Consider the following 14,559-nt stretch of genomic DNA (forward strand, 5'->3'; position numbering starts at 1 on the left):
CTGGCCTCACCCCCTAGTGATAGTCATCTACACAGCGTACACACACGTCAAATCATCACATTGTACACCGTAAATATATACAAGTTCATTTGTCCACAGACCTCAATAAAGCTGGAAAAAATAAAAATAAAGTGTGTTTAAAAAATATATTGAACGTTAGAAAGTGATACATCCTGAGGAGGAACGTCAAGCAGGGAAGGGAGAGTGGGAAGTGTCAGACGGGAGAGGCATCCGATCTTGGTTAGGGAGCTCGCTGAAGGCTCCCTGAGCTGAGACCTGGGGGTGGCGAGGCAGTGACCCCTGTGGGAGGAGCGTCCTGGCAGAGAAACCAACGAGCACAAAGGCATGAAGAGCGCTGCCTGGAGTCAGCTAGCAGGGCCAAGCGAGAGGCTTAAGATTCAGGAACTTCGCAAGCTGGCTGTTAAAACTTTGGTAGCTTGAGATTGGCCACGGTGAGAAGATTGAATCACAGATGCTGGTGAACACTATAAGTGGGGACATTTTTGCTGTTGTTCACAGAGAGCCAGTTTACCAGCAGCTCAGCTGCAGGCCAGAATTTCAAAGAACAGGCAGCAGGGAGACCACTGTGGCTGGAGCAGATTGGGCAAGGGGGTGAGAGACGAGTAAGAGCCGTGCCATTGGGTGGGACCCTGCAACCGGCTCTCAGGACTTTGGTGTTGACTCTGAGTGAGATAGGGAGCCGTAGGAGGGTTCGTTAAAAAATAGCTTTATTTCGATATAATTTAATATCATAAAATTCACTCATTGTAAGTGTGCAATAACTATTATTATTGCTATTTAGTAAATTTACAAAGTTGTGCAGCCATGACCATAATCCAAATTTAGAACATTTCCATCACCTCCAAGAGCTCCCTCGTGCTCATCTGCAGTCATCTCCCATTCACGTGCACAACCAGAGGCAACCACCGATCTACTGTCTGTCTCTGTACTAGAGGGCTTGGAGCAGAAAAGGGACAGGGTGGAACTTACATTATTGTCACGATTGCATCCTTCCTGTACAATATCATAAAGTTTCTGTTCCCTTTTCAGGTGAGATGGTGGCCTGAATTTTCAGGGAAAACCTCTACCAGGTCCAGGACACTCACCAGGCACTGGAGCTGGAATTTAATCTCCCAGCCACTGTGAGCTGTGAGCAAAGCTTGGCTCACTGGCTCAAAGTGTGCCGGCCAGTTGAGGCCACTGTGTCGTCCGCTGGCTTCTGGCTCTGCCCACTCTTGGCTGCCTTTGGAGCCAAAGTTTCCCCAGGAGGCGGAGACAGCAAATTGCCTTCCTCAGCAGGAACATTTACAGGCCTTAAGGCCTGTGTTCAGCTGAAGCAGAGCCTAGAAGTCGTCTGCGTTTCCTGGGTTCAAGAACAAGGTAAGGGGGAGAGAAATCCTTCAGTGACATGTGTCAGCTGCTCCTGAGGCCCTTGCTGATTAAGCCAAGAAGGGGGCACGACTGAAATGGCCTTACTGGAGGAGAAGGCCTGGGGATTCTAATTATCAGCTGTCAAGGGGCCAGGGCATCCAGGGTGGGAGGTGGAGGAAAAGGCTGGGGCAGAATTTTGGAGAGGTGAGGAGTGGGGAAGGAGAGGCCGGGGGCGGGGAGTCTGAGGCCACAGGCCCCAGAGCTGGTGGCCAAGCAGAGGCTGGGGCCTAGTGCTTTTTGGGAGGTGAGACCTGGAAGTCACTTGTCCTCTCCAAGCCTCACTTTCCTTATCTGTAAAGTGGGGAAAATAACACATCATAGAGTTACTATAAGGATTTAAGGAAATTACGTTTATAAAGCACTTTCCAAATGTTTGGTATGTGTTAAGCTTTCCGTAAGTGGCAGTTATCATTGTTGTGATACATTCTTATTGTTGGTTATTGTGTTAGTCCGTTTGGGTGGCTGTAACAAAAGTACCATATACCAGGCGGTTTAAACAACATTTATTTCTCCCAGTTCTGGAGGCTGGGCAATCCAGGATCCCGGTGCTGCAGGCAGATTTGGTGTCTGCTGAGAGCCCACTTCCTGGTTCATAGACAGCTGTCTTTTCATCGTATCCTCACCAGGCGGAAGCAGCAAGGCAGCTCTCTTGGGTCCCCTTTATAGGGGCTCCACGCTCAGGACCTAGTCACCTCCCAAAGGCCCCACCTCCTGATGCCATCACATTGGGGGTTAGGACTTCACGTATGAATTTTGGGGGAACACAAACATTGAGTCTCTGGCAGTTATCATTATCATTTCTGCTGTTATTATTATTACCAAGAGGAACTTGGCGGAAGGAAACTGAACCTGGGGTTGCAGCCCCTAGGCCTCAGCTTCTCAAACTTTAATGTGCACACAGCGCCCCTAGGGTTCCTGTTACAGCTCAGAGTCTAATTCCACACACGTCTGGGGTGGGGTCTGAGATTCTGCAGGTGATGCTGGTCCATAGACCACGCTTTCAGTGGCGAGACCCTAAAACTGCACCGTCCAATGCAATAGCCACTAGCCACTTGTAGCTGTTGAGCACTTGAAACATGGCTAGTCCAAACTGAAGTGTGCTTGTGAGTGTAAAGTGTGCTTGTAAGTGTAAAACTGAAAGTGAAAATAGGATTTTCAGGACTAAGTACAAAAAAAAAGAATGTAAAAAATATCTCTTCAATAATTTCTTTTTATATTGATTACACGTTAAAATTATAGTCTTCATCTTCATATAATCTTGGGAAATGGGCTTTGAGTCACTGACCTCAGACCCACAGAGATCCACAGGCAGTGAGAGATGGAAGGATGGACCTCAGGCTCAGAGAGGAGAAATGACCAAAATCCCACACAGAACTAAAACTCCAGCCCAAGACTCTGTTCTACGAGTCAATATGTACTATAGTCTCCATCAGGGCTGACCACAGGCTTCTTTCCCACCTCAGTTTCTCCCCAGAGCCCAGAATTCAGGACCATGTGCTCTCTCCTCTCTTTGGTGACAGGCAGGAGGCAACGACATGAGACTGTGGCTAAGAGGCCTGGTCCTCCAGGCTCTGAGGAGCACCCGGGGAGTCTGTGGTCCTCGTGGGCAGCCACCACCTCTGCCTGTCCCTCAGAAGATTGTGGCCACCTGGGAAGCCATCAACCTGGGGAGGCAGCCAGTGCCTGAGTACTTCAACTTTGCCCGTGACGTGCTGGACGTGTGGACTCAGCTGGAAAAGGTGAAGCCCACAGTGTCCTAGTGTCCATCTTGGGCATTGGAGGCTGCCCTGGGTACCCCAAAGAGACTCAAGGCTCCAAGTCACATTGATCTGGACATTTTGACCCAAGAATTTTACAAGTCCTAAAATTGAAACTGTTAGCATTTAAGCCTTAGAAAAAAATTATGACCAAGTTATGCGAGCCTTAGACACCCTTGCCCAATCCCTCATGTGCCTCATATTCCTGAGCCCAAATCACACAGTGAGATAGTTGCATCCCTTTTGATTCATTTCCCATCATTCTGATCAAGTGAAGAAGAAAGTTCTTACTGCTGCTACTCTACCCTTAACCTCTCTCTCATTGTCATGCACTTCCCTTTTAAATAAGGAGAGAGCTCAGCTCTGGCTCAAAGCTTTTCATAATTCACAGCAGGTACATATGTAGAATTGAACTAAGTTTATCTTGATCTCATTGTGTCTCTGTACATATGCTTCCTTCTTTATTTCTCCTTCCTTATATATCTGTTATGTCTCTCTCTCTATTATATAGTCACCTTTTACTTATGTTAAAGATGCTAGCTTTTTTTATAGTAGGGGGATATAAACTGTATTTCAAAGGTATTTATTTATGCTAATTTTAAAGAAAAAATATGGGGCGGGCCACGTGCCCGAGAGGTTAAGTTCATGCACTCCACTTCGGTGGCCCAGGGTTTCTCTGGTTCAGATCCTGGGCGCGGACATGGCACCGCTCATCAGGTCATGTTGAGGCGGCGTCCCAAATAGCACAACCAGAAGCACTCACAACTAGAATATACAACTATGTACTGGGGGGCGGGGTGCTCTGGGGAGAAGAAGAAGAAAAGCAAAAGATTGGCAACAGATGTTAGCTCAGGTGCCAATCTTTAGGGAAAAAAATTGCCTAAAAAAAGAAAAAATGTGAAATGAGTAATACTGTTAGTAAATATAGTGTCAGTGGATATGGTAAAATTTATGAAGGTGGGTGAGAATGACTGAGACATAAAAGCAGGCTTTGCAGTCAGGTAGACACGGTTCGTCCACTTGAAGTGTGACCTTGGACAAATGCCCTAAGTTCTTTGGATCTCAGTTTTCTCGTCTATAAAATGTGAGTCTTACCTATGCCGCTTGGAGTTGTCATGAGAATTAAATGACGCGTGTATGTAAGAGATGGAGCCAGGGTGCTCCATTCCTGCGTACAAAGTCTAAGCTCTTTTCACCACACCAGGATCATCCTTAGAGGACCTCCCCTAATGGTAAAAACAAACAAACAAAGTTAAGTCAGCAAAAATGAAAAAATAAGGACTTTCTAAAATTTTCTCCACTTTAAAAGCAACAACAACCAGAAGAACAAAAATCTTGGGAAAATTGTCAGAATCAACTTTTCAGAACTCTAGAAACTAACCAGAGGCTGGAGTAACTCAGGGAGTGTTTATTAAAGAAACACCATTAAAGATTTGAGTGAATCTCAGTAAGAATGCCCCTAAGATACTGTCTCCTATAACCAAAAATAGCAAATACCATTACCAAAAATACCGTAGTCTTCGTGACTATTTTGACAAAAGTTTAAAGCGCATCTGATGAAGTTCAACTTTCAGGAACCAAGAACTGCCAGAAAATAGTAGCCTCTACATTATGCATACATTTAGAAGTTTACCTGAAATCTGCCTTTCATTCATAGTATGGATAAGTTGAACTTTACTTTTTAAAAATTTGATTGCCATTAAAGCAAAAATTATAAGGTTGCAAAAAAAAAAAAAAAAAGAACACTACATCTCAAATTGATCTGCATACTCAATGTAGTCTTTATCAAAATCCCAGTAGACTTCTTTGAAGAAATAGAAAATCTTGTCCAAAAATTCATACAGAAATGCAAGGGACCCATAATAACCAAAACAATCTTGAAATGGAAACACAAAACTGGAGGACTCACATTTCTCTATTTTTAAAACCTACTAGAAAGTTACAATAATCAAGATTGTGTGGGGGAAAGTTACAGTGTGGCACTGGCATGAAGGTAGACGCAGATAAATGGGATAGAATTAAGAGTCCAGAAATAAACCCATTCATCTATGGTCAACTGATTTTCAACAAAGGTGACAAGAAAATTCAATGGGGAAAGAGTTGTCTTTCCAACTAATGGTGCTGGGACACCCGGATAGTCACATGCAAAGAATGAATCTGGTCCCCTAACTCAGACAACATAAAAAAAATTAACTCAAAAATGGGTCAAAGACCTAATGAAGGAGTAAAAAGTATGAGATTCTTAGAAGAAAACATAGGTGTATCCTGGATTAGGCAATGGTTTCTAAAGTACAAGCAACAAAAGAAAAAATAGACAAATTGGACTTCATGAAAATTAATGACATTTGTATACCAAAGTGAAAAGTTAGCCCACAGAATGGGAGAAAATATTTGCAAATCACGTATCTGATGAGGACCTACTATCCACAATATATAAAGAACTCAAACTCAACAATAAGAAGACAACTCAATTAAAATATGAGCTAAGGATTTGGATAGATGTTTCTCTAAAGAATATAAACAAATGGCCAATAGACACATGGACAATACTCACCATCTTTATTCATTAGGGAAATGCAATCTCAGCGATAATGAGATTGCACATAGAGGATCATAGCTAATACCAAAATCAAAAACAAAAAAAAAGTACAATAAAAAGTGCTAACAAAGATGTAGAGAAATTGGAACCCTCAGACATTGCTGGTGGGAATGTAAAATGGTGCAGGTGCTGTGGAAAAGTTTGGCAGTTCCTCAAAAAGTTGCACATAGAGTTGTCATATGATCCAGCAATTACACTCTTAGGTATATATCCAAGGGAATAGAAACATATGTCCACACAAAAACTTGTACACGTATGTTCATGGCAACATTATTCATAACAGCCAAGAAGTGAAAGCAATCCTGACGTCCATCAACTGATGAAGAGACAAATAAAACGATGGTACCATCCATACAGTGGAATACGATTCAGTCATTAAAAGTAATGTAGCACTGATGCATGCTACAACATAGATAAACCTTGAAAACCTTATGCTATGTGAAAGAAATCAGACACAAAAGGCCACATACTGTCTGATTCCATTCATTTGAAAGATCCAGAATCAGCAAATCCATAGAGACAGAAAGGATTAGTGGTTGCCAGGGGCTGAGAAAGGAGAGAATAGAGTCTGTACAGTATTTCTTTTTAGGGTAATGAAGATGTTTGGGAATTAGATAGTGGTGATCGTTACACAACTTTGTGAATATACTAGAAACACTTGAATTGTGCACTTTAAAATGGTGAAGACTATGGTGTGAGAATTATGTCTCATAAAAAAGGGGAAGGACATGGAACATTGTAAATTGTACCCTACTTTTGCATTAAAAATGTGGTATGGAAAAAAATACCTATGTCTGCCTAAAGAAGCATTGGAAGGATATGCAAGAAACTGATAATATTGGTGATTCATTGAGGCTGGTGAAGTGGGAACAGGGTAGAGAGGGACAGGATGAGGACGAGACTTCTCAATGCATAGCTTTTTGTATTGTTTTCATTTTTGAATCCCGTGACTGTGATAACTATAGTAAAAATAAAATTAAATAAATAATAACAACAAGCAAACAAAAGTCCTCAACAAATGTTTTCTATTTTTTTCTGCCTACACTGCTGTCTAGGCTGGGCACCGGCCCCCGAACCCTGCATTCTGGTGGGTCGATGGCTTGGGAGCAGAGGTCAAGTGGAGCTTTGAGGAGCTGGGGGTGCAGTCCAGAAAGGCGGCTAACGTGCTAGGGGGCGTGTGCGGTCTGCAGCCTGGGGACAGAATGATGCTGGTGCTCCCGCGGCTCCCAGAATGGTGGCTGGTCAGCGTGGCTTGTATGCGCACAGGTCAGTGGGCAAAGCTGAGATTTCCATCTGGGGCCGACACTCCCTGCCGGGGCTTTGCAGTGTTCACAAGGTTTGGGAGATGAAGCAAAATATACCCTATGTGGAGTTCTGTTTACTTTCACTCTGCCCAACAGTCACAAACTTGATTGTACACAGGGGCCAGACAGCAATATAATTGACTAAAGCAGGCAAGCGTGAGGCAGTAGGGAGCGCTGAGGACTGAGGTGAGCTGGAGATCACATACCTCATCAAACGGGGAACTGCTTCTCAACTCCAACCAAATGTTTCCATGTGTCAATGAGGACCAGTGTTTCCAGATATTCAAATTTTGTAACAGAAGACTCTGGATGTTTATGAAAAAACTTCCAGTCGTCTAATGTTGACAACTAAATATTTATTTAAAAACTTCTGAGTGGGACAAACCAAGCATATTTTCTGCTGGTTGTGGTTTGGGAGCCGCCGGTGTGTGGATAGTAATACAGTTATGGATGAGAGACCTATACAAGCAATCTACACAAGTTTCGCTCTTAGACTTCATGGCTCTCAACACTGGAGCATCTTCCAGCTCCCAAGGGAAGGAAGAGAAGGACAAAATAATCAAAGCAATGAGATTATCCCTGAGGTTCCTCTTCCTGCTGTCACGAATGTCCAGGACAGAGGACCGTTGGTCTTCTTGGCATGGTTCTTCCAGCAGAGGAGCAGAGGTTGCAAAAGGACACAGCACGTAGAGCCCAGAGAGCCTCTGCTGACCCTGTCCAACGAGCTTATTGAAAGGGCTGAGTTTATATGCTGATTTTACAAAAGCAAGACAACTGCTTTTGGTGGAGAGCTGGTTTCTCCATCCTCTGGGAAGTTTCCACCACTTGGAATGTTGTCCACCCACTTCCAATCACGTCCATAGAACAATCTCCCTAAAATACAGATTTTACAAATAAGGCTTGCAAAACAGGAAGATACAAACTCACACCAGAGAAGTAGCTTTGTATATGAATGAGCTTTATTCAACCATTTTGTGAACGGATTGTCTAAAAAGCAAAGAGGCAGGAACTCTAATTTTAGTTTTACATGTTTTTGCACAATACACAAAAGTGAGCACCATCATGGTGTATCTAGCTCGAGGAAAAGAAATAGGCAAACAGATTGGGGAGCTCTCCATATTCTTCCATGACATTTGAGGTCCATTTAAATGAGGGCCATTTAAAGGGTTTCCCAAATAAGGAAACCGCTGCAGTTTCTTGAAGACCTACTATGTGCCAGGCACTGTGTTGGGCACTTTGCACGATCAGAACTCCCCTTTGGAACATTATTATCGTTACTTTTCCTGTTGCCTAAACATCTCCAGTTCTCCTAATTATACAGATTTACCATTTCTTTGCTGTCCAAACAAAATAACTCAAGACCACGTCCCACACTGCCATGTCAAGTCTAGCATCTTCCCATTTAGACAGTACTCAAGCTGGATGTCCTTGCATTCTCATATTCCCACACTCTCCTAAGATGCACTTGTCACTTTCCTTCAAGTCTGTGATGTTGGACTCATTTCTCTTGCTGATAGCTCCAGCTGTCTACTGTCTGCCTGGGCCCCCAAAGCACCACAGACAACTCCAGGGGGAACAGACTTCTGGAAATAGCTAAAACAGAGAGATGGAGTGAAAAAACACACCATTCACCTCCAAAAGTGTTCACGCTGGGGTTTAAACCCTGTAGAAGTTTAGGAGATAGAGTGAAGGGCAATGAGAACTTTGGTTTGGTCCCACACTATTTGGGATTGGCCCTTCCTCTGTCTTCTGTCCTCACTCATTGGCTGTGGCAGGATGACTCATTCTTTCAGGATGTCTTTCTTCTTGTCTGTGAAATGGGAGTGCTGGACTCAATGGAGTATTTACAACCTGCATTCTGAGATACTCAAGTGGTTTTTTCAAGCGTTTAATTAAAGTTTTCCCCTGCTTTCTGCTTCCTCATCCCCTATCCTTGGGGAGAGAGGAACTCAGCTGCCCTCAGAGTGGTTTTGGTTGAAATTATGTGGGGTCCTGGAGCCCCCACCTGCTACACCTACCCACCTGCCCCAAGCATCCCACACCCAACACTGGGATCCATTGTGGTCTTTTGTTTGAAAGGCATGGAAAACCCCTGGGCTAGGTAATCTCTAAGACAATATAACACAATGCTCTGGATCACGGACTCTCAGGTTTACTGCTGCCTGGGTTCACAATTCCAGCTCTACAACACATTAGCTGGGTGATCTTGGGCCAGTTATTTCACTTAATTAAGGCATAAAGGCCTAAGTTTTAGTTTTTTTAAATCTGCAAAATGGGTATAATAATAGCATTTGCTCTCCAGGCTTGTGAGAATTAAATGAAATAATGCATGCAAAGTTCTTAGCACATGTACATGCTCCATAAATACATTCTGGATTTCATTACTATCAGTATTGCTACTTTTTCCAGTTCAGGCATTCCAACCCTGTCCAGCCCCTTCCTGCTCCTGTGTCTTATGGGAACATCCAGTCTGGACCTCTTCACAGGGGTCTTCCCCTGCTGCCCAGTCAACATCCCTTCTCTGTGTGGTTTCAGGGGCCGTCATGATTCCAGGTGTCTCTCAGCTGACGGAGAAGGACCTCAAGTATCGGCTGCAGGCGTCCAGGGCCAAGTCCATTATCACCAGTGACTCCCTGGCTCCGAGGGTAGATGCCATTAGCACCGACTGCCCCTCCCTCCAGACCAAGCTGCTGGTGTCAGACAGCAGTCAGCCAGGCTGGATGAACTTTAGGGAGCTTCTCCGGTAAGTTGGGGCTCTCCAGAGGACAGCATGAAAATGAGACCCAGGAATCTCTCCTTTAAGCAAGAGGAGATGGAATGCATTGGTGATTGCACACGAGGAGAGGGCATCAGAAAGGAACGCTCACTTTGGAAGCAAGACAAACCTGAGACCTAATCCTGGTGACCACCTTAAGATCCTTCAGTCACTTAGTCAATACTGGAACTGTCACCAGCTTTCTGTGCTTCATGTGCCTCTATAACGATGAGAGTGGTTACGGAGCCATTAGCTGGAGTAAATGAGTAATCTGTGTGAGGCATTCGGTACATAGTAGGTGGTCATTTAGTAATATAATAATTGAGCGCTTAGTGTCTGCTAGGCATTGTGCTAGGTAAGCATTCACCTACATTCATTCATGGGACAAAGATTTAATGCACATCTGTTTTGCAACAAGCATAGTGTTTTGTTGCTCAGAACACAATAATGAATCAGACGTCATCTTATTTAATCCTTGAAAAATGCTCTGTGAAGCGGACTTTAACCCGATTGTACAGATGAGGAAACTGAGACTTGGCAAAGTAGCGACCTGCTCAAGATGCTGACAAGTAGTCAAGTCAAGGTTGGGGCAGAACCAAAGCCATTAGCCTTTGAGCAAGACCCTGGTGCAAACCTCGGTGGGAGTTTGAGACTTTGTCCTGATGGAGGGAGAACCAAAAAGGGGTCCTCTCCGGGGCCTGAAAAGATAAGGCACAAACGCCCACCCCACACACCAGCTGCTTCAGATTCACCCGGGGGCTGTTCTTTTATTTTTTTTGACTAATATCAACATTTGTCTCTTGTCCCTAGCTTTATTTAAGAAAGAACTATGGGTCACATTCATTTAAAAGTGTTATAATTTTTAGGATTATAAGACCCACAGGCACGCATTGTAAATAATATATCCTGTATTTTCCAAAATATTATATTTCCAGCATATGGTATTTTTCTACACTACATTTTCATTATGTTATATTTCAATATAATGATTAGTAGCCAACACTTAAACAGAAAATATTCAACATGTTTAAGTAGTAAAGTTAAGCACAAAAGACGTATTTAAAAGTTTGAGGATATGGTAAGTACTTTTTAGATTGTTCTTTCCTACACTAGAATATAAACTTTCTACCCTAAAATTATGGGAATTTATTTGTTCATTTTGGGATGCTGCTTTAAATACAGATTCCAAGGCCCCACATCTGATCTACTTAACCAGACATATCTGAGCAAGGGCCCCAGGAAACTGTATTTTAAGAGATCTGCCCAGGTAATTTTGATGAGCTGTGGGGTTGGTCCAGATCAGTGGTTCTCCATTGTGGCTGTCATTAGAATTACCTGAGGAGGCTTTTAAAAAAATACCAACGCCAGGCCCACCTTCAAAGATTCTGATTTCATTTTCTCCGGGGTGCTGCCCAGGCAATGGCACTTCTTTTAAAAACTTACTAGGTGATCCTAAGCTCAGCCGGGGTCGAGAACCAGTGAGTTAGAAGATTCTCCAGATCACAGAACTTTAGGAATCACCCAGAATTCTAAACTTCAAACTTAGGGAAGCCTTTAGAAAACAGCCCTAAGTCACCAGGAATTGAGGTGGGGGTGGGGCTGGGCTCAAACGTGCAGAAGTGTGGCCGTGGATCTGTGTGTGTTCCACCAGAAAGTCCTCATGCCACGGTGAAAGAGCCCAGGCTCCTTTGAGTGAGCCTTTTAGCCATTTTGAGCCTCAATTTCTTTATCTGCAGAGGGTTATGGTGAGAGTTCCCACCCTGTGGGGCGACTGTAGGGGTCAGAGATAATGCAAGCTGGAGCTCCCAGTACAGTGCCTCACGCTTGGTGATTATTGAGACAATGGCCAGTAGTGTCATTACAGATATCGTTACCATGACTGTTTTTAACTATTGGTGGTACCACCCAGTATTTTTACATTTTACAGGGAGGCATCCACAGAGCATGACTGCGTGAGGACCAAAGCTCAAGACCCATTGGCCATCTACTTCACAAGTGGCACTACCGGGGCCCCCAAGATGGTGGAGCACTCCCAGGCCAGCTATGGTCTGGGTTTCGTGGCCAGTGGAAGGTACGGCGGACAGCTTGTCTGACGGGTCCAAGGAACCGAAAGGAGGCGAGTGAGCTGGAGGGGTGTGAGTGAGGGGGAAAGGGGCAGGAGTTGAGGTCAGAGAGCTAAAAGGGGTCAGAGCAGGTAGGATATAAAGGCTTTGGGCTTTACTCTGAGAGAGGTGAGAAACCATCGGAGGGTTTTCTTTTTTTCAATTGTGGTAAAATAGACACAACATAAAATTTACCCTTTTAAACATTTTTAAGTGTAGAGTTCAGTGGCGTTAAGTACACTCACGTGGTTGTGCCATCATCTCCACCATCCGTCTCCAGAACTTTTTCCTCTAGCAAATCAGAAACTGTACCCCTTACACAATAATTCCCCATTCTCTCCTCCCCCAAGGCCCTGGCAACCACCATTCTATTTTCTGTCTCTCGGAATTTGACTCCTCTGGGAGCCTCGTATAAGTGGAATCATACAATATTTTTCCTTTTGTGTCTGGCTGATTTCACCTAGCGTAATGTGTTCAAGTTTTATCCATGTTGTAGCATGTATCAGAATTTATGTTTTAAGGCTAAATAGTATTCCAGTGCATGTATATACCAATTTTGTTTATCCATTCATCCATTGATGGACACTTGGGCTGCTGCCACTTTTTGGCTATTGTGAATAGTCCTACTATTAATACAGGTGTACAAATATCTGTACAAAACCTTGCTTTTAATTCTTTTGGGAATATGCACTGAAGTGGAATTGCTGGATCATATGGTGATTCTATGTTTACTTTTTTGAGGAACATTGGAGTATTCTGAACAGAAGAGAGACATGATCTGATTTGTTTTTTTGTTATTTGTTTTTTTAAGATTTTATTTTTTCCTTTTTCTCCCCAAAGCCCCCCGGTACATGGTTGCATATTCTCCACTGTGGGTTCATTTATTTTTTTAAAGGATCACTCAAGATATTGAGAATAAACTGTAGGGGGCAAGGAATGAGGCAGAGGACCAATTAAGAGGCCAGTGCATTCAGAGGTAAGGGTGGAGGCTTGCCCAGTGGAGTAGCAGTGTGAAGGAATGACAGGAGGTGAGATTCTGAACGTATTTTGAATGTGGGCCTAATAAGATTTCCTGACAGATCTGATGTGAGGTGAGACAGAAAGGGAAGAGTCAAGGATGACACCGAGTTTGATGACCTGGACAACCAGAAGCGTTAACTGAAGGGGGAAGACTGTGGGATGAGCTGTCTGGCGGGAGGAAATGGAGGAGATTGTTTCTGGCATTGAGGTGCTTATTGGACATCTCTATTCCCCGAGTTAAAAGTGGAGATGTTGACTAGGCAGTTGGGTGTTCATGTCTAGAGTTAATGAGAAAGATTCATGCTGGAGTTATCAGCATAAAGATGGTATTTAATGCCAGGAGATTGGGTGAGATCAGCAAAGAGTAATAAATATGGAAAAGAAAAGAGATCTCAGAACTGAAGGCTTGAGGCATTTCCACAATGAAGAGGGGAAGCGAGGAGAACTCAACAGAGGAGACTGAGAAGGAGCAGCCAATGAGTCGAATGAGGGCCAGGAGAGCGTGCGACCCAGAATCCAAGCGTAGAACATGACGATGTCTCTGTCTTCCATGCTTGCAGGCACTGTTTGCCATCCGAAGATCTTCTTCTTTCTCTGCCTCACCTTTGTAATTCCTACGTATTGTTTACGTCTAGCTCAGGTGTCAACTCCTCTATGGGAGTGTTTCTCAGACCCCACATCCGTCCTTTCTCTGGGTTAGGTGCCCATTGTCTGTAATTGCATAAGGCTCTGTGTTTAATTCTATTAAAGCATACTCTCCAGGGGCTTCCTAGATGTTTATACTTACTAAACCATAAGCCCCTCAAAGCAAGACTCATCATTCATTTCTACATCCCTAATGCTAAGTTCAGAAATAAATGTTGGCTGAATAAAGTGCCCTTGTCACATGGTATTGAAATTATTTGTTCCCTTACATATCACTCCCACTGAACTGCAAGCTCTTGAAAGCATGGGATCTGTCCTTTTAATTCTGTATCCTCAGCCCAGGGCATAGGTGCATAAGAGATGCTCATAAATGCTTGTTGAGACAAAGGTTGACTTTATGGTACTTGTACAGATTTGACAAGCGTACGTGAGTACCCACTGTGGGCAGGGCTCCAAATAAGGTAATATAGATAATGTAATCCTTTTTAAAGGTATAAGCATTGCTGAAGGTCCTGACTTTCTCTGATTTTTGGCAGGCAGTGGGTGGCCTTGACCGAATCAGACATCTTCTGGAACACGACTGACACTGCTTGGGTGAAGGCAGCCTGGACCCTCTTTTCCGCCTGGCCTAATGGATCTTGCATTTTTGTGCATGAACTTCCCCGAGTTGATGCCAAGGTTATCCTGAAGGTAAGAGCCAAAAACAGCTCTTACATGCCGTGTGTAAATGAGATGAGTGGAATATAGGTTTTGAGTTTGTGGGAGAAAGGGCTCAAATAAGGGGCCAGTTCACCTGCTCCATCTCCATGAAGTCCAACCCCAGAATTTTCAGAAGATCTTCTACTCTTTGTTTTTCTTTAGACTCTCTCCAGGCTCCCAATCACCACCCTCTGCTGTGTCCCCACCCTCTTCCGGCTGCTTGTTCAAGAGGATCTGACCAGGTACA

General features: G+C 43.8%; 2 protein-coding genes across 3 annotated transcripts in view; both read left to right on the forward strand.

Moving 5' to 3' along the window:
- REXO5 (RNA exonuclease 5) overlaps nucleotides 1-14,559 on the forward strand; it is a 692,166-nt gene that overhangs the window by 341,239 nt on the left and 336,368 nt on the right. The window lies entirely within an intron of this gene.
- The window catches only part of LOC111767528 (acyl-coenzyme A synthetase ACSM5, mitochondrial-like), a 117,642-nt gene that overhangs the window by 81,243 nt on the left and 21,840 nt on the right, over nucleotides 1-14,559 (forward strand). Inside the window, exons 2-8 of the mRNA XM_070232140.1 lie at nucleotides 1,051-1,380; nucleotides 2,952-3,170; nucleotides 6,843-7,053; nucleotides 9,627-9,834; nucleotides 11,774-11,917; nucleotides 14,150-14,303; nucleotides 14,475-14,554. Coding sequence (XP_070088241.1) covers nucleotides 2,967-3,170; nucleotides 6,843-7,053; nucleotides 9,627-9,834; nucleotides 11,774-11,917; nucleotides 14,150-14,303; nucleotides 14,475-14,554 — 1,001 coding nt within the window. The 5' untranslated portion in view covers nucleotides 1,051-1,380; nucleotides 2,952-2,966. The remainder of the gene's footprint in view (nucleotides 1-1,050; nucleotides 1,381-2,951; nucleotides 3,171-6,842; nucleotides 7,054-9,626; nucleotides 9,835-11,773; nucleotides 11,918-14,149; nucleotides 14,304-14,474; nucleotides 14,555-14,559) is intronic.

The sequence above is a fragment of the Equus caballus genome, chromosome 13 (assembly GCF_041296265.1).
Source record: "Equus caballus isolate H_3958 breed thoroughbred chromosome 13, TB-T2T, whole genome shotgun sequence".
In the NCBI taxonomy this organism is placed as follows: Eukaryota; Metazoa; Chordata; class Mammalia; order Perissodactyla; family Equidae; genus Equus; species Equus caballus.